At 67.3% G+C, this 18,527-nt stretch overlaps 2 protein-coding genes and 2 non-coding genes across 4 annotated transcripts; all 4 read right to left on the minus strand.

The window, feature by feature from the left end:
* Positions 1-3,297: 3,297 nt before the first annotated feature.
* RPS11 (ribosomal protein S11) lies at positions 3,298-5,658 on the minus strand. The gene is made up of 5 exons (XM_058800032.1): positions 5,605-5,658; positions 4,494-4,625; positions 4,245-4,320; positions 3,702-3,831; positions 3,298-3,456 (listed from the first exon to the last, which is right to left on the minus strand). The coding sequence occupies exons 1-5, from the start codon at positions 5,617-5,619 to the stop codon at positions 3,333-3,335; spliced, it is 477 nt and encodes a 158-aa protein (XP_058656015.1). The 5' UTR covers positions 5,620-5,658; the 3' UTR covers positions 3,298-3,332.
* On the minus strand, positions 3,543-3,632 carry LOC131554995 (small nucleolar RNA SNORD35). The gene has a single exon (XR_009274490.1). It is a non-coding gene; the product is annotated as a small nucleolar RNA SNORD35 (small nucleolar RNA).
* Positions 4,076-4,159, minus strand: LOC131554996 (small nucleolar RNA SNORD35). Its single transcript, XR_009274491.1, has one exon. It is a non-coding gene; the product is annotated as a small nucleolar RNA SNORD35 (small nucleolar RNA).
* Positions 5,659-7,647: 1,989 nt separating the features above from the next.
* FHIP1B (FHF complex subunit HOOK interacting protein 1B) lies at positions 7,648-17,344 on the minus strand. Its single transcript, XM_058825523.1, has 14 exons — positions 17,288-17,344; positions 16,865-16,906; positions 14,865-15,126; positions 14,538-14,786; positions 13,775-14,161; positions 12,512-12,670; positions 12,346-12,432; positions 12,063-12,230; positions 11,813-11,892; positions 11,454-11,626; positions 9,877-10,812; positions 9,630-9,808; positions 9,195-9,357; positions 7,648-8,091 (listed from the first exon to the last, which is right to left on the minus strand). The coding sequence occupies exons 3-14, from the start codon at positions 15,000-15,002 to the stop codon at positions 7,820-7,822; spliced, it is 2,991 nt and encodes a 996-aa protein (XP_058681506.1). The 5' UTR covers positions 15,003-15,126; positions 16,865-16,906; positions 17,288-17,344; the 3' UTR covers positions 7,648-7,819.
* Positions 17,345-18,527: the final 1,183 nt, after the last annotated feature.

Raw genomic sequence — 18,527 nt, forward strand, 5'->3', positions numbered from 1 at the left:
CCTGCTCTGTCCCTGTCCCTGGGTGTCCCTGGGGGTCCCAGGTCCCCTCCCTGCCCCGTTCAGGTCCCAAAGGCTGATGTCCCTCGCAGGATCCGTCACTCTGTGTCTGAGCCCACACGGAGCCTGGCGCTGCTCCCGGCCCTCCTGGAGCTGGAACATCCCACAGGGCAGCAGAGGGAGCAGGACAAACGGCCTGGGGACATTCTGGGGGTTTCTGGGGAGTGAGGGAGCCTGGCTGGCCATGGGCCGTGGTGTGAGACAGGGTGGGACAGCCACGGCCCAGGTGGGGACAGGGATTTGCAGCTCCACGAGGAGCCCAGCACGTCGCCACTGCCCCAGGCTGGGATTGAGGGCCTGGAGCTGGGCTGGGCACCAGGGCTGTCCCCATCATGTGCTCTGAAAAATCCTCTTTGCCCAGGATTGCTGTCCTGGGAAGCTGAGAAGCCTCAGAGAATGAAGAAAACAATAATTATCTAATTTGCTTCTCCTGTGTTTTGCTGCTTCAGAATGTGGTTGGAGATTGTTTATCCAACGGGTGAATTGTTTTTACTCATTGGCCAATTACAGCCAAGCTGTGTCAGACTCTGGAGAGAGTAATGAGGTTTTCTTTAGTATCTTTTAGCCTTCTGTCTGTATCCTTTCTCTATTCTAGAGCATAGTTTAGTATAATATCATAAAAATAATATAATACAATAAAAATAAATAATATAATATATATAATATATATAATGTAATGTAATGTGATATAATAATATGCCTTCTAAGAACATGGAGTCAGATTCATCATTTCCTTCCTGCCACAGGGTCCCTGAAAACACCACACAGGTGTCCGTGGGACCCTGCAGCTGGGGCTGCCCCTGCACCCCTGGCAGTGCCCAAGGCCAGGCTGGGCACTGGGACAGTGGGAGGTGTCCCTGCCATGGCAGGGGTGGCACTGGGTGGATTTTAAGGTCCTTCCCAGCTTGGACAAATCGGAATTGGGGAGCTCCACCTTGGAATCAGGAGCCCCTTAGATGCACAGATGTCTCTGTTTTTGGGAACTTTGGACTGAAAGCAGAGGCGCCACAGTCAGCCCAAGGGGGGCGAATTCCCACTTTGTGACAGGGAATGATCAGGTCAGGGGCCCCTTTGGCAGCTGGAGCAAAGGCAGTGACAGTAACTGGGCTGCCTGGCAGGGGAATTCATCCCAAATGTGCCAGCCTGGAGAGAGCTGGGTGGGGATGAGGCTGGCGATGTGAGCCCTCGGGATGGAATGGGGGCTCTGCTCCAGCCTGGCAGGGCCATGGCCAGGGCAAAGGAGCAGCCAGCAGCTCCTGGGGCGTGGGCAGCCAGGCTGGGGCTCTGCTGTGCCAGGCTGGAGCTCCTTGGGGGCACGGATCAGCCAGGCTGGCTCTGCTGTGCCAGGCTGGGGCTCTGCTGTGCCAGGCTGGGGCTCCTTGGGGGCACGGAGCAGCCAGGCTGGCTCTGCTGTGCCAGAGCACCCTCCGGTCCCCACAGCCCCAAAGGCAGCAGTTCCCGCTCTGCAGCAAAGCAGGAAAGGACAAAGTGCCCCACTCCTGCCACAGGAAGGGGTTGGTCCCTTGTTTGTGAGAAGGTGAAACCCAGGGGTGGGGAAATGGGGGTCCCCAAGGGACACAAATCACTCCCCTCACCACTGCTGGGAGCTGCCTCCCTGAAAAACCCAAATGCAGCAGCTCTGAGCATGTCCTGAGGGTTTAGGAGGGATTAAGAGGGAAAGCTTTTAGCATGAGCTGTCCCTGTGCCAGTTCTGGGGTGCAGCAGGGCCCCACAGCTCCCAGCAGGGGTGACACAGCCCACCCCCAGCTCAGACCCCCGCTGAAATCACAGTTTGGGTTAAAACCAGCCTGCTGGGGTAATTCACAGGGGAGGCGCATTAGCCAGGCAAATCTGCTTCAGGGAGCGCAGGAGGAGGACTAATCACTCCGGGATGAAGGCTTGGGATAATCTCCCAAAGAGCAAATAATTGGGGATTGAGGTGTGGGGGATGCAGGCTCCAAGCAGCCTGTGCTGTGTCCTGGCCCTGGGGGAACTGTGGGGGCAAACAGCACAAAAACAGCACAAACAGCACAAACCCTCAGTGCTGCAGGGCTCAGAGAAAAACCCCAGTGGCTTTTGGCCCCGGGAAGGGTCAGCCCAGGGCAGCTGAGGGCACAGAGCTGCCACAGGAATCATCACAAATGAGGTTTGCACCAGGCCAGTGCTCCCAAACCCCCCGGTGCTGACAGACCGCAGCTGGACAGCGAGGGGGGCCCTGCAGCAGGACCCAGCCCCATTCTGGGAGCCCCCAGGACAGCAGGTTCAGGTAACCCAGGACCCCTGGCACCTGGGCATGAGCCCCAGGGCACCCCTGGCACCTCCTGGCACTGGACACCAGCAGGAAACCCCCAACCAGCTGGAAACTCTCGTTTGTCCCTGCACCGGGTCCCTGGTGCTGCACTGCTCTCTGATTTCAGTGCACAGTCCCGTGGTTCTGGCAGGACCAGGAACACAGCCACGGATGCCACCAAGCCCCAAAAATCTGAATTTGCTGGGAATTGTGTGAACTTACCTCAAACAGAGAGCTTTCCTTCAGGAGTCTGAGCAGGAAGAGTGGCTCCAGCTCCACCCTGGAGCTGCAGCTCCAGCCCACAGCCAAAGGTGTGTGGCTCACCTGGAGCAGGTGAGGCAGCCAGAGGTCCTGGAATCAGTTTGGGCTGAGGGACCTTTAAAGCTCACCCAGTTCCACCCCCTGCATGGGCAGGGACAGGATGCTTCAGGTCCTGTCCAACCTGGCCTTGGACACTTCAATGTGAAGGTGACACCGCCAGAGCTCGCCCCAGGTGCTGCCACCAGTGCTGAACCCCTCATTCCTGCTGAGGAGGACCCTCAGGGCCTGGCCCTGTCACCACCAGGTCACTCCACACTCTGAATTATTACCAAACCCACACCCAGCACCTGCTGCAGCAGCACTGGGAAGGCAGACACAGCCCAGAACAAACCACACTGACCTGGGGCACAGCAGGGGACAAGAGCAGCTGCAGTGTCCCCTTATGCTGTGACCTGTGCCCAGCAGCACACCTGAGCCCTGTGCTGTGACCTGTGCCCAGCAGCACACCTGAGGCCTCTGCTGTGACCTGTGTCCAGCAGCACACACCTGAGCTGTGACCTGTGCCCAGCAGCACACACCTGAGCTGTGACCTTGTGCTGTGACCTGTGCCCAGCAGCACACAGCCGAGCCCACACGTCACCGGTCCCAGGCTGCACCACACACAAGTCATTCAGCTCACACACAGGGGGTTCCACTTTCCCAACATTTATTGCTCCCACAGGTGTCAGAACTTCTGGAACTGTTTCTTGGTGCCGGCAGCCTTGGTCACCTTGAGCACGTTGAAGCGCACGGTCTTGCTGAGGGGGCGGCACTCGCCCACCGTCACGATGTCCCCGATCTGCACGTCCCTGCAATGACACCTGGGGGTCAGGGAGCTCCTGGGGCTCACCTGGCCCCCAGAGCCTCCTCCTGGCACAGCCAGTGCCTGGAACCTGCCCCTGGTTCAGTGGATGCCAGAGGCATTGTCAGCAGCCCCCCAGCCGGGGCACTCTGCAGACCATCGTGAGTTTGAACATCATGACCTGTGGGCAGGCTCCAGGAGGACAAGCTGTGTCCCTGCCAGGTGTGGGGACAGCCCAGGGCCAGCACGCACCTGAAGCAGGGGGACAGGTGCACGGACATGTTCTTGTGGCGCTTCTCGAAGCGGTTGTACTTGCGGATGTAGTGCAGGTAATCGCGGCGGATGACGATGGTGCGCTGCATCTTCATCTTGGTCACCACACCTGCAACGGGGGACACACGCCCGAGGGGCTGCAAGGGCACTGCCAGGATCCCCGTGCCACCTGGCAGCGACAGGCACCAGCTCCAGGAGCCTCCCCTTGTTCATGGCCCTCAGTGCCAGCCCACAGCCTCCCCGTTTCTGCTACAAACCCCACCCTGGCTCTTCTCCAAACCCTTCTGACACCCCTGCTAACGCTCCCCACAGCACCACACCCCACCCCACGTGCCCCCAGCACACCTGGTCCCGTCACAGCATCAGTACAGCCTTGTGGCAGTGTCGTCATGCCCACGCGGGCTCGGCAGACCATCGTGAGATTGCCATCATTTGCGGCTCCAGGACCCTCGGGGCTGGCTTACCTTGGCTACCTGCCCCACACACCTGCCCCGGCACTCCTCCGGGGAGGCTCCAGCTCACCTGAGAGAATGCGGCCCCGGATGGAGACGTTGCCCGTGAAGGGACACTTTTTGTCGATGTAGGTGCCCTCGATGGCCTGCAGAGACAGGTGAGCGTCAGGTGGGCACACACACACAGCCCAGGTGCCAGCAGAGCCCAGAGAGCACTCACACACAGGTGGGGAAAGCCAGCAGAGGCCTCGAGTCTAAGCAGCACTGCCAAGGCCACCACGGAGCCATCGCACCACAGCCCCCAGCCCAGTCCCCTCACCTCCTTGGGGGTCTTGAAGCCCAGCCCCACATTGCGGTAGTAGCGGGGCAACTTCTCCTTGCCGCCCTCACCCAGAAGCACGCGCTTCTTGTTCTGGAAGATCGTCGGCTGCTTCTGGTAGGCGCGTTCCGTCTGTGGGGGCAGGCAACGGGCAATCAGCACCGGGGGGAGCCGGGCCCCGCGGGCAGCCGGGCACCGGGACCCCCGGCAAGAGGAGGAACTCAGCACCGAGTGAGCCCGGCCCCGGGGCACCGATCACAGAATCACAGAAGTTCAAGACTGGAAGAGACCTATAAGATCATCAAGTCCAGCCGATGTTCTAACTGTTCAACTAGATCATGGCAGCAAGTGCCACATCCAGTCTTTTTTTGAATTCTTCAAAGGATGATGACTCCACCACCTCACTGGGTAAATGATTCCAGTATCTGACCACTCTTTCTGTGAAATATTTCCTTCTTAATTCTAACTTACATCTCGCTTGACGATACCCCACAAAACCCCAGAGCCCCCACATCCTTCCCTCCAGCCCCGGGACACCGGATCCTCTGCCCTCCCCCAAACTCGGGGCACCGAGGCCCGTCCCGAGCTCCGGGCACGGACCGCTCTGCTCCCCTAGCCCGCACCCGTAGGGCACCGGGATTCCGCCCGCTCCTCCGCCCCCTGCCCCGAAACATGCCCCCCACCCTGGGTAAAGCCCAGGGCACGGAGGTTTCCGCCGCCCCGAAACCCCGGAGCGCGGCACCCTCTGCGCTCCCCCGCCATCCCGGAGCACCGAGAGCCGCCCCCTCCCCAAACCCCGGCCCATCGAGACATCCCCGGCCTCGCCGGCTCCGGGATTCCGGCTCCCCTTCGCTCCACCGACCCCGGGGAACGGGTCCCCCGCGGGGAACGGGTCTGCACACCGAGATCCCCCACGCCGCCCCCTCAGTACCTCCTCACGCCCTTAAGGCACCGAGCGCCCCTCCCGCCGCCCCTCCCCGGTCCGGGCCGCCTTCCCCGCACCCCCCACCACTGCTGGGCCGGTATCACCCCCTGAGGGTCCCCCCGGGGCTATCCCGGGCCGGTGCCGGGCTATCCCGGGCCTGTCCCGCGGGCCGCGCGCAGCGCCCACCTGCGTGTCCGCCATCTTGGCGAGCGCGGCCGGAAAGAGGCCGCGAAGCGCGCGGGGCGCGGGTTAACCCGGGGCGGGGCCAGGGGCAGGAAGTGACGTCACGCGGCCGGGGTGCCGCGGCGGGGCCGGAAAGGCGGGAACGGGCCCGGAATTCCTGAGGGGAGCGGGAACGGAGCGGGCCCGAGAGCCCCGGCTGTGCCCTCCGTGTGCCGGCTGCAGGGGACACCTGCAGGGATGGGCACTGCAAACCCCCCCCGGCAGCCCCTGCCAAGGCCTGAGCTCCCTTTCCATGGGCAAATTGCTGCTGCTGTCCCAGCTGAGCCTGCCCTGGCCCAGCCTGAGGCCGCTCCCTCTGCTCCTGTCCCTGTTCCCTGGAGCAGAGCCCGACCCCCCCGGCTGTGCCCTCCTGGCAGGGACTTGTGCAGAGCCACGAGGGCCCCTGAGCCTCCTTTGCTCCAGCCCCAGCCCCTTCCAGCTCCTCAGGGATTCTGCAGCCCCTTCCAGCTCCTCAGGGATTCTGCAGCCCCTTCCAGCTCCTCAGGGATTCTGCAGCCCCTTCCAGCTCCCTCAGGGATTCTGCAGCCCCTTCCAGCTCCTCAGGGATTCTGCAGCCCCTTCCAGCTCCTCAGGGATTCTGCAGCCCCTTCCAGCTCCTCAGGGATTCTGCAGCCCCTTCCAGCTCCTCAGGGATTCTGCAGCCCCTTCCAGCTCCCTCAGGGATTCTGCAGCCCCTTCCAGCTCCTCAGGGATTCTGCAGCCCCTTCCAGCTCCCTCAGGGATTCTGCAGCCCCTTCCAGCTCCTCAGGGATTCTGCAGCCCCTTCCAGCTCCTCAGGGATTCTGCAGCCCCTTCCAGCTCCCTCAGGGATTCTGCAGCCCCTTCCAGCTCCCTCAGGGATTCTGCAGCCCCTTCCAGCTCCTCAGGGATTCTGCAGCCCTTTCCAGCTCCTCAGGGATTCTGCAGCCCCTTCCCAGCTCCCTCAGGAAATCTCCACCCCTGCCCTGGACACGCTCCAGCCCCTCCCTGTCCTTCCTGAACTGATGGATCCAGCCCTCGAGGTGTGGCCTCAGCAGTGCCGGCACAGGGCGCTTCCCTGCCTTGCTGGCCGCACTGTCTCTGCTACAGACAGGACCTCACGTGGGGCAAAACCCCCAAGAGGTGAGTGGGACTTGGTCACAGATGGATTGGCAGTTGTGAAAAGGCTCGGCTGCAGGGCCGGAAGTGCAGCTAACGCAGGCAGCACCCCCAGGTTCTGGCCCGGGCTGGCTCCGTGTCCCTTTGCTGGCTGGCTGACATTGCACACTGCTAGGGCAAGGCTGGATACAGCTCACCCCACTCTGCCCGGAGCACCCGTGCAGCTGGAGAAAAGCTGGAGAAACTCACAGGAATAAAGACAAGTACTGAAATCCAGAGATTGTCCAGTCCCTGTTCCCACAGGTCACACAGCCAGGGGGTGTTTGGGACACAGAATGGAGCCATGGCCCAGAGGGCTCAGTACCCCTAGAACCCCCCAGGAGATACCACCACTGGCTATCCCCACCAATGGGGCTCCATCCCCTTCAGCCTCATTCCATCCCACCCCCATCTTCATCCCCATCCCATCCTAATTATCTACATCTCCACCCTCACCCCAGGAACAGTGGGAAACCTCTGTGTGAGGGCCATGAGGGGGTCCTGGCGGTGTCCCCAGGGGTTGGTGCTGGATGGGAACTGCGGTGGCACCTGGGAGCCAGTGCTGACACCTGCTCCACGAGCTGCCTGCTGTCCCTGACAGTCACAGCCTCAGCCAGGGCCTGTGCTGCCCACAGACCCCCAGACGCCCAGAGCAGACAGGGCTGTCCCAGGCCAGCAGCGGGACAGGCACCCCACCGTGCAGGCGGGCCCTGGCTGACCCCCACGCTGAGCGCCGCACAGAGCCCCGGGAGGCGCCGCCCTCAATCAGACCCTTTATTGCCAAGGGTTTACACAGCACAGACACACAGCCCTCCCCATGCACAGCCCGCCCAGCCCAGCCCCGGGGCTTGCATAGAGAGCGGCCGGCCGGCGGGGCCGAGGGGGCAGAGCCAGCCCGCCCCGCGCCCCCCGCCCTGCGAGCCCCGGGGCTCCCCAGGGTCCTGCCCTGCTCCCCCGGCGGCGGCGGGGCCGGCCACGGTGCGGCCCGGCCCGGCCCCGCGCCGCCCCAATAAATTAAAAAGGTCCGGGTTAAAAAGGGGGCTCACTCCTCGGGGGGCTCGGTGAGGAACGGCGAGGTGACGGCGTGGGCCTGGGCGATGGCGGCCAGCTCCTTGAGGAACTCGCTGAAGATGACGGCGCAGTAGACGGCGTTGCGCACTCGCAGGGCCTCGCCGTGCCGCGCCGGGGGTCCCAGGGGGTGCAGCCCCCCGTCCCGCAGCCCCTGCAGCGCCAGCTGCGCCGCTTGCCGCGCCCGCGTCGGGCTGTTGGCGTGCCGCAGCAGCAGCTCCCCCAGGGACGGCTTCCGGCTGCGGGCTGGGGGCACGGGGGGTCAGGGACGGGGGCTGGGGCACAGGGACACACAGCACAGCCCCCAGCGCAGCCCCCAGCCCGGGCACACAGTGCAGACCCCAGCCCGGACCCCAGGGACGGCTTCCGGCTGCAGGCTGGGGTGTGCAGGGGGTCAGGGACACACAGCACAGCCCCCAGCCTGGGCACCCAGACCCCAGAGACAGCTTTCGACTGCAGGCTGGGGGCACGGGGGGTCAGGGACAGGGGCTGGGGCACAGGGACACACAGCACAGCCCTAGCCCCCAGCACAGCCCCCAGCCCAGGCACATGGCCCCAGCACAGCCCCCAGCCCGGGCACCCAGACCCCAGGGACGGCTTCTGACTGCGGGCTTGGGACACCAGCTGGGGGGACAGGGGCACCCAGCACAGCCCCCAGTGCAGCCCCCAGCCCGGACCCCAGGGATGGCTTCCGGCTGCGGGCTGGGGGCACGGGGGGTCAGGGACAGGGGCTGGGGGACAGGGACACACAGCACAGCCCCCAGCGCAGCCCCCAGCCCAGGCACCCAGGCACACAGCCCCCAGTGCAGCCCCCAGCCCAGACCCCAGCCCGGAGCCCAGGGACAGCTCGTGGCTGTGCACACACACAGAGGGGACGGCACCCAGCCCCCAGTGCAGCCCTCAGCTCCCCCACACCATCTCCAACCCTCCTTATCACACAACACACAATCGCCAGGCCCCCTCCCCAGTCCCTGCATAGACGCCTCACCCCACCCACACACCAGACTCCCAAAGCAACCCCCAGCCCACCCCACCGGCCACCAACCAGCCCCTTGCACAGTGCAGCCTGTTGTGCAGACCCCAGCCCTGCCATGCAGCCCTCACCCCCTGCACTACACACTGTGCAGACCCCGGGCAACACACAGTGTACAGCCCCCAGCCCCACATGCCTGTCCCAGCTGCCTGCAGAACTCGCAGCCCCCCAGGCAGACCCCAGCCCCGCAGCCAGGGCCATGTCCTCACCCAGGGTGTCGGTGCGCCACAGGGCAGGGACAGCCCCCCAGGCAGCCCCCAGCCCCCAGGCTGACCCCAGCCCCCATGCAGACACCAGTCCCCAGCCATGTCCTCACCCAGGGTGTCGGCGCGCCGCAGGGCCGGGACAGCCCCGGGCCCCTCGGCCCAGTCCAGCCGCCCCCGGGCAATCAGGTACTTCTTGGCCTTGAAGAGCAGCGCTGGGAAATCCTCTTGAGTGGCAGCGAAGCTCTCGATCTTGTTCTTCACCGAGCCCAGCACCTGCAGGACCACAGCACGGGGGTCCCCACAGGAACAGGGGTCCCCATCAGATGGGGTGTTCCCTTCAGCACAGGGTACCCCAACAGGAATGGGGGGGGGGGTCTCTGCAGTAACAGGGGATCCAGAGGGGGTTCCAGCCATGGGGGACATGGGGCAGGGGTGGGCTGGGCAGCACAGGGCAAACTCAGCAATCTTGGGGTTAAAAAGGGTTAAAAGCCTTTCCAACACCCTCCCGTGACTCCATGAGGGCAGGGGCTCCCCAGGGGCCACACCTGGAGCAGGGATTTGACGCTGGGCTGGAAGACCATGTTGGTGTTGAGCAGGAAGGAGCGCAGCAGGGGCTGGGGGTAGCAGGCCAGCTGGGCCACCAGCCCGGTCAGCAGGAAGTTGACATAGAGCGAGTTGTGGGGCATGTTCTCCAGCTTCCCGAAGAGCACCGACACGAAGGGGCCTGAGGACACGGCGGGGTCAGGCAGGGCCCGCAGGGAGCCGGGACCCTCGCCGTGCCCCCGTGCCCACCTGTGAAGGGCTGGCTGGGGGGCGGCCCCACCGCCCGCGGCGGGCTGGCCACCACCTGCGCCAGGGGGTCCGGCGGCCGCGGCGGCGCCCGCCCGGTGCCCGCGTCCCCCTCGGGCAGCGCGGCGAAGCTGGCGAAGGCCTCCTCCTCCTCGTGGGACAGGGGCGGCTCGGGGGGCTCCGTGGGGGCGGCCGGGGCGCCCCCCACGCCCCCGTTCTGCATCTCGGCCTCGATCTCCCGCAGCTCCTCGGTGAAGGTCTCGATGGAGACGCCGGCGCCCGGGGGCTCGGCGGGCACGCGGGCCAGCAGCTCCTCCAGCAGCGAGTCCACCGAGGGCAGGGGCTCCCAGCCGGGCGGCCGCGCCCCAGCGGCCCCGTTCGGAGCGCCCCCCCCGCCCTCCCCCTCGCCCTGGGGGCTGCGGCGCACCTTCTTCACCGCCACGTCCCCCTCGGGCCGCCCCGGCTCGGCCGCCCCGTGCGCCCCGTTCAGCAGCGTCCCCCCCTCGCGGGGCTCGGGGCCGGGCCCCCCCGCCCGCGGCTCGTCGTCCCCCAGGGCCCCCCCCGGCGCCTCCCGCGCCCCCTCCTCGGGCAGCCCCCGCTTCTTAGTCCGTGGCGTGGGGGGCCGTCCCGGGGGGCTGTCGGGCTCGGGGGCGCGCGGCTCCTCGCCGTCGTAGGGCGCCGACCACACGCGGCAGGCCCAGGCGCAGCGGTCGATGCTGTGCCGCGCGTCCCGCAAGTACTCCAGGTAGTTCCTGTCCAGCTCGGCCACCTCGTCCCGGGGCCCGGGCCGGGCCGGGCTGCCCGCGGGGGGCCCGGGCGAGCGGGGGGCCGCGGCCTCGGCGGGCGCCGCGCTGCCGGCCTGGCGCATGAAGAACGACAGGCGCGACGGCGTCGAGGGCTTCGGGGCCAGGGGCGCGTCTGCGCCGGGGCTGCCGTGGCCTGCGGGGACACGGGGCAGCACCGGGGTCAGCACGGGGGTCAGGACCGGGAGTCAACACCAGGCTGGGGCTGGGGGAATTCCAGGTGCCACAGGGATGGTGGCACAAAGCTCAGCTGGCGGAGGAACGAGGTCCCAGCGGCTGCAGAGGTGGCACAGGAGAGCCCAGTGCCAGGACAGGCTCCGGTATGTGGGGGGATGGCATGGCACGGCATGGCACGGCACGGAGGACTGTGGCAGGATGGGGTGGGATGGGGCTCAAGCTGCCACAGGAATGGCACCAGGGGCTCAGCGCTGAGCTGGGACAGAGTCCAAGGGGACAGCAAGGCAGAGCTCAGCAATGGGATAGGATGGGCCACGGTTTGAGGGGGCCATAGGGATGGCACAGCTGGGACTATCAACAAGTGGGAGCAGGGGCGGGTTACAAGTGGCCATGGAGACCCCAGGAGAGGGCCCCACATCAAGCCAGGAGGGGGATGGGGTCTAAGGGTCACAGGGACAGCATGGGACAGCTCAGTGCCAAGCCAGGGTAGGAAAGGAGTCTGAGGGGCTGCAGGGACCCTGGGAGAGGGCTCAGTGCTGGTACAGGGTCCAAGGGGCCACGGGAAGGCTGTGGGGGTCTCTGAGGGCCGCAGTGGCGTACCCCTGGCCCGGGCGGGGGGCTCCTCGTCCCGGTCGCGGGGCGGCGGGGGGCTCTCGGGCCGGCAGCAGCGCGGGATCAGGGACAGGAACTTGGCCGCTGTCTTCCCGTAGATGTCCAGGTCCCGCACCGCCCGCTTCTGGCTCAGCATCACGTGGCTGCAGGGCAGCAGGTACCTGCGGGCAGGTGGCACAGGGCAGCTGCAGGGGACACACGGGGACCCTGCACAGGACCCCAGCCCCTTCACAGTGGGGCAGATGATGTGGCTGCCTCACATCTGCATGCCCACCTGGCACAACACCCCAGGCCCATCCCAGAGAAGCCCCAGAGTGGGCCAGCAGCAGATGATCTCACTCCCTCACCTGAGCACCAGCTGCAGCATCACATCCTCGCAGTTGAGGCTGAGCAGCGTCCGGAAGAGGCTCAGGGACACCATGCACAGCTGGGGACAGTGCAAGGTGTCAGAGGGGCAGCAGAGCGGGCAGGGGGCAGTGCCACCCACCCCATGGCAGGACAGGGGAAGGGGATGGGAATGGCACAGGGATGGGGACACTGGGGATGGGATAAGGATGCTGACAGGGTGCTGGGGGGCCGAGGGGGCACGGGGCTCACCCGGGAGTTGCTGTTGATGCGGCCCACCAGCGTGTCCAGGATGGTGGTGTTGTCGTGCCGGTGCAGCAGCACGAAGCGCAGGAAGGTTTTCAGCAGCGCCGTCTCGCTGACGCTGCGCAGGAACAGGTCCAGGTACGCCGTGCTCGCAATCATCTCCTCCACCGAGGTCTGCACGAGGGGCACGGGCAGCTGGGGACGGGCACCACGGGGCCCTGCCCACCCGCAGGGGCTGTGGCACGGGCAGGAGACCCCCATCCCACCCCTGCTGCCGGGGGTCCCTCACCTTGTGCAGCGCCGGCCCCATGACGGGCACAAGGAACCCATTGTGGACGTAATCCACCAACTGCTTCTGCACCAGCGGGTGGGCGACCTGAGGGGCCGCAGGGGCGTCAGGCAGCCCCTGTGGGGCTGGGAGCCCCTCTCGGCCCCTCGCAGCCCCTCAGCCCCACCTGGATGACAGCGTTGCAGAACTCGAGCGAGTTCATGAAGAGCACGAGGGAGGAGACGCCGATCCAGTCCTCGCGCCGCAGGAAGTGCCAGTCGTCCCCTCGCACCTCGATCTTGCGGGGCAGGGAGGAGTACAGGGCGCTCAGGCCCGTGGCCAGCACCTGGAACACACGTGCTCTGCTGCCCCGCAGCCCCTCCGGCCGCTGCACCCAGCCAGCCCTCCCCAAAGCCCAGGAGCCTGCCCCACAGACCTGCCCCACTGCAGAGCTCCAGGCAGGGCAGCTGGGCTGGGCCCTGCATCCACCACTGCACTGGGCCCTCCACCATCCCCAAGCCTCCCATCACCACCAAGTCCCCCCATCATCTCCAAGCACCCTGCTCCCAGGCCCCTCATCCCCAAGCCCTCCATCATCTCCAGGCTACTCTGTCACCTCCAAGCCCCCCATCACTTGCAGACCTTCCATCAGCCCCAGACCCCCCACCATCTCCAAGCCCTCTATCATTTGCAAGCTCTCCATCACTCAGCTTCTATCATTCCCAAGTCCCTCATAATCCCCAGCCCTGCCCCCCACCATCCCCAGGCCAGGGCAGGACTTTTCCCTCTAGGCCTGTCCATGGCTCTTGCCCAACCCTGTGCCAGCAGTGCAGGATCCCAGCACAGTCCTGGGGAGGGGAACACTGCCCATAGAGGTGAACACTGGCCCAGGAGGGGAACACTGCCCCAAGGAGAGGAACACTGCCCCAGGAGGGGAACGCTGCCCCACAGGGAGGGGAACGCTGCCCCAGGGAGAGGGGAATGCTGCCCCACGGAGAGGGGAACGCTGCCCATAGAGGGGAATGCTGCCCATGGAGGGGAACGCTGCCCCAGGAGGGGAACACTGCCCCATGGAGGGGAACACTGCCCATGGAGGGGAACGCGGGAACGCTGCCCCAGGAGGGGAATGCTGCCCCAGGAGGGTAATGCTGCCCCACGGGGAGGGGAATGCTGCCCTGAGGAGGGGAACGCTGCCCCAGGAGGGGAACGCTGCCCCAGGAGGGGAATGCTGCCCCACGGGGAGGAGAATGCTGCCCATAGAGGGGAACGCTGCCCCAGGGAGAGGAACGCTGCCCCACGAGGAGGGGAACACTGGCCCAGGAGAAGAACGCTGCGCCAGGGAGGGGAACACTGGCCCACGGGGAGAGGAATGCTGCCCATGGAGGGGAACGCTGCCCCAGGAGGGGAACGCTGCTCCAGGAGAGGAACGCTGCCCCAGGAGGATCCATACCGGGCAGAAGTAGGAGTTGTCGGTGATGGACTGGGCCACGGCGCGGTTGCTGGCCGACATGGCCATGATGAGCAGCAGCGCGTCCCGTGCCTGCTGGCCCCGCGCACCCTCGTGGTGGATGAAGGGGATGAGGAGCGAGAAGATGATGAGGTTGGCGGGGCCCTGGTCCGTGTGGCTGTGGAAGAAGAGCTCCAGGATGGCGGGCTCGCGCGCCACGGAGACGCAGAGCTGGTTGAGCAGCAGCACCAGGCTGTTCTCCAGCGGGGCCGAGGCGGGCTCGGCGCACACGCTCAGCAGGCGCAGCAGCGGCGTCAGCACCGGCTTGTGCCGCAGCAGGGGCTGCCGGGCCTGGCTGATCAGCATCTCGTACAGCTTCAGCTGCTCCACCTGCACACGGGCACAGCAAAGGTACAGAGACCACCCGGGCCTGCTGCTCATCCAGCACAACGCAGCCCACTCAGCCTCAGCCTCAGATGCCACATCCACGTGGCTGTGAAACCCCCCAGGGCTGGGGATCCCAGCACTGCCCTGCGCCATCTGGGACAGGGCTGCAGGGAATTCCTTCCACGAGGAATTTCCTCCAGCACCACAGAGTTTCCAGGATGGCTTGGGCAGTCTCAACCCCAACCCAACCAGAACTTGCCATGGGACAGTGCCCTACCCTTGGCCTGGCTGACCCCCAACCCAGCACCTTCACCCTTGGGATCCAGCCTGTCCCAAGGTCCCCAGAAACCCCCCAGCATTTCAGAGCCCTCACTCAGACCTTCCTCTCCTCTGTGAAGTCGCCCTGCAGATGCCAGCACAGGAGCCGCTCCAGCAGGTTCTCAGCAGCCACAAACTCCAGGATGGGCCCGCAGGCCATGTCCCCATCCCCCTGTGCCCTGTCCTTGTCCCCGTCCCCCCAGGGCCGGTCCTCAGCCAGCAGGTTCAGCATCTGGTAGGTGTTGTTGCGGACGGCGCTGAGGTCGTCGGGGGCCGGTTTGCTCCCGCGCCGCTCCAGGATCCGCAGCACCTGTGGGAGGGAGAGGGGCAGCAGTGGGCGCTGGGGGCCGCAGGGTCGGGGATCCTCGCCGCCCCCAGCCCCGCTCACCTGCGCCCAGTGGTTCTTGAAGACCATGAGGCAGGTCTCGGGGTCGGCGGTGACGGGGGGCTGCAGGCTGGCGCTGCGGGGGGCTCGCTGCCCGCCCGCCCGTGGGGTCAGCTTGCTCAGCCAGCTCATCCTCTCCATGGGCACGGGGTCACGCGCGGCACCGGGGCGCCCCAGCCGGGCTGCATGCGGCCTGGCACCACCGCAGGGGCACGGGGCAGCGGGCAGGGGGCCAGGGGCCTGTCTCCATGCTGCTGCCAGCGGGCTGCAGGGACAGGGGCATCAGAGAGCCCGGCCCAACATGGCCAGCCCGACCACGGCCGGCCTGACCATGGCCAGCCTGACCTCACCCGGCCCAAGCACGGCCAGGCCAACCACAGCGAGCCTGACCACGGCCAGCCCAACCACAGCGAACCCGACCACGGCCAGCCCAACCACAGCGAGCCCGACCACGGCCAGCCCAACCACAGCGAGCCCGACCTCACCCGGCCCAACCTCACCTGGCCCAACCTCACCCGGCCCAACCACGGCCAGCCCGACCTCACCCGGCCCAACCATGGCCAGCCCGACCTCACGGCCAGCAGCGGGGAGGGAGGCAGAAAGGGGAAGAGGAGGGAAACCAGGAAGGAAGAAAGTCAGGAGGAAAGGAAGGCAATGGAGAGGAAAGGCAGGCAGGAGGGACAGCAGTGGGAACTGGGCCGGGCAAGCATGTCGGAGCAGTGGTGGCTGCAGGACTCTGGATCCCAGCCCTGCTCACACCCAGGACTGGACTTTAAACTGGGAACTGGCCCAGTATGGGTGTGGGGCGTGCCCAGCAGCCACGGGGACACCAGGACAGCTGGGACAGCTGCCCACCCCCATGCTCAGCAGCACCCATGGCAGCACTGCCAGGATATTTATAGTGCCCCGTGCCCCAGCACCAGCACTGCCACCGCAGGCACCTGCACGGCACTGAGCCCCAGAGCCACAGCCCCGGTGTGCCAGGGGCACAGAGACACCACAGAGACACCAGAGGGGCCCCCCAGGTCCCCATCAGCTCGTGGGGAGGGCAGTAGCTTTGAGAGTCAGTGCCACAGCCCTTACACGGCGCTTGGGGAAGTGAAAGAGCCATTAAAGACGCCCCAAACCACAGAGGCAGGAAGGGAAAGTGGCTGAAGCTGGGGCAGTGGGACACAGCACAGGCAGGGCCTGTCTATTTATACCCCGCTCAGCCCGTCCCACCCACAGCCAGCGCTCGTGTGGCTGCTAAAGTTAGAGCCACTGAATGCCAGGGCAGTGCCAGCCCTGCGGCCCTGCAGGAACAGAGGCAAAGGCCACAGTGTGGTGTCCCTGCGCAGGGACCTGTGTGACACACGGCCAGAGCCGTGCTGCTGGGACAGGGGCACCCGCTGCCACCACTCCTGTCCTGTACCAGTGCCCCTCACCCCAAGCTGGCTGTGCCTGTCACATGCCAAAGCACCCAGCCACTGGGGCACAGCACAGGGCCGTGGCTCCACCCCAGTGTCACCCCAGTGTCACCCCAGTGTCACCAGGACGGGCTGAGGTGGGAGAGCACCTGCCCAGGCAGCAAGTACCCAGAGCACTGGGGGTGATCAGGCGCCACCAGGGCAGGGACAGGGCCACTGCAGGCAGGACACCGAGAGCACAGGGACACCAGGTGCCACCAGGGCAGGGACAGGGCCACCGGGGCACGGCCACCATGGGCAGAGGATGGCTCCCAGTGCCAGGAGGTTGTGGGCGATGAGCGCCGGCCCGTCCGGTGCACCCGGGAACCGAAGCACCGTGCGGGGGTCACCGAGGGGCCGCCAGGGCGGTGCGGGTGAGGCGAGGGGCTGTCACAGCCCCGGGCCGCGGTTCCCCAGCCCGCGGAAGGCGCTGCTCACTCGGGCATCCTCAATCCCGGAGCCGCGGAGCACCGGCACCATGGCAGGAACCGGGACGCCCTCGGGCTCCGGGGTCACCCGGAGCGGGGCCCCTGCATGCCGCGGGGCCGGGCCGCCTACCTGGGTCAAGGTCGCGGCGGTCCCGTCCCGTCAGCGCCGCACCTGGGGAGGGCACAGGAGGCGTCGGGCGCGGGGCCGGGACCCCGGGACCCCCCGGCACCCCCGGGAGCCCCCGGCACTCCGCGGGCCTCCGCAGGACGGGGCTCCTCGCCCCTGGGCACTGCGGCCCGCCCGGACCCGTCCCCGCCGCGGCCCCTCGCCCTCGACACCGCCCGGGCCGGGCCGGTCCCTCCGGCCCCGCGCGGCCAAGGGCGGGCGGCGGCCCGGGCACCCCGGCACCGCGGCACAAGGGCGGCTGGACCTGCCCCGCGGCCCGCCCCGCTCCCCGCGCCCCCCCTCCCGCTGTCCCCGCTCGCCGCGTCCCCATCGCCGGCGCTCCGGCGCCCCCCGGCCGCTCCCGGTCCGCCCGGCGCCGCCGCTCACCGCCCGCCCCCGCCACGGGCCCCGCGCTCCCGACGCCATCTTCCCGCCGCGCCCGACGCACCGCGCGCGCGGCCACGCCCACCGCGGCACGGCCACGCCCACCGCGGCACGGGGACACGCCTACACCCCTCGGTGGGCGTGGTCTCTCCGGGAAAGCCCGAGCGCTCATTGGCTAGGCCGTGAGTGGGGCGGGGCCGGGGCGCGTGGGAACCGGGAGCCGGGATCAGGGACAGGCGGTACCGGGACACCCCGGCACCGGGTACCCTGCACGAGCACCCCCGGAGCGGGGCATCCCCAGAAACCGGGAAGCCCTCCAAGCCGGGCAGCGGTACCGAGCTGCCGGGACTCCCGGCACCGAGAGCCCCAGCACGGGCACCACTCGGAACCGGGCACCGCGCTGCCCAGCCACCCCTGTAACTGGGCACCCCGGTACCGGGCAACCCTGCACCGGATAACCGGATACCTCAGTAACCCTGCACCGGATAACCCCTGCACGCTGCACTCCCCGGAACTGAGCGCCTCGGAACCGGGCACCCCGGTACCGGGACCCCCAGAACCCCTCTGCCGGGCACCCCAGAAACGGGCCCTCCCTGGCCCTGGGCACCTTGTGCCAGATAACCTTGTACCGGGCACCTCTGTGCCAGGCAGCCCGTGCCAGGTGCCGGGAGCCGCCGCCGCCGCCTCTGCCCCGGGCGCTGCCTGGCACCGGCTGTTGTTCCCGGAGCTCACCTGGGCCCCGCACACCTGGCCACGGCTCCGTGCCCCGGCGTGCCCGGCGGAGCTGGCACGGTGGCTGCTCCGCCCAGGTGTCCCCGGGGCCGGCGGTGCCCTGGGGACCCCTCGTTGCTGGGACACGCCCGGTGTCGCAGGAGCCGCGGGTACCCTGGAGGAGCCGCGCCCGGCACCGGGGCCGGCAGCAGCGCCCGGCAGGTGCTCAGGTGTGCAGGACCCCCGGTTACCGGGACACACGGGATCCCCGCTGAGAAGGACCCCACCGGGACCCTCGGCTCCGTCCTGACCCGCCGCTGGGCCGGGCTCCATCCCGGCAGCACCGCTGAGCCATGGCCGCAGCCCGGGCTGGCACCGGCACCGGACACGGCACGGGGTGAGCGGGGCACGGCCGCCTCCTGCGAGCGTGGGGTAGGGGCGCCGCAGGGACCCCCTGAGTCCCACCGGTGCTGGGGGGCGGCTGAGCCTCGGAGCCACCGGCAGCCGGGCTGAGCGGGGACAGAGGGACCCC

The sequence above is a fragment of the Ammospiza caudacuta genome, chromosome 2, assembly GCF_027887145.1.
Source record: "Ammospiza caudacuta isolate bAmmCau1 chromosome 2, bAmmCau1.pri, whole genome shotgun sequence".
NCBI classification, from domain to species: domain Eukaryota; kingdom Metazoa; phylum Chordata; class Aves; order Passeriformes; family Passerellidae; genus Ammospiza; species Ammospiza caudacuta.

What these genes read in the sequence shown, in the direction of transcription:
- FHIP1B (XM_058825523.1), bottom strand. Translation starts at nt 15,002, where the DNA reads ATGGAGAGGATGAGCTGGCTGAGCAAGCTGACCCCACGGGCGGGCGGG. An exon ending in TCAAGAACCACTGGGCGCAG is followed by an intron (nt 14,787 to 14,864) that starts GTGAGCGGGGCT and finishes TCCCTCCCACAG; the next exon opens with GTGCTGCGGATCCTGGAGCG. An exon ending in ACTTCACAGAGGAGAGGAAG is followed by an intron (nt 14,162 to 14,537) that starts GTCTGAGTGAGG and finishes GCCCGTGTGCAG; the next exon opens with GTGGAGCAGCTGAAGCTGTA.
- RPS11 (XM_058800032.1), bottom strand. An exon ending in GCTTCAAGACCCCCAAGGAG is followed by an intron (nt 4,321 to 4,493) that starts GTGAGGGGACTG and finishes CTGTCTCTGCAG; the next exon opens with GCCATCGAGGGCACCTACAT. An exon ending in CCGGGGCCGCATTCTCTCAG is followed by an intron (nt 3,832 to 4,244) that starts GTGAGCTGGAGC and finishes CCCCCGTTGCAG; the next exon opens with GTGTGGTGACCAAGATGAAG.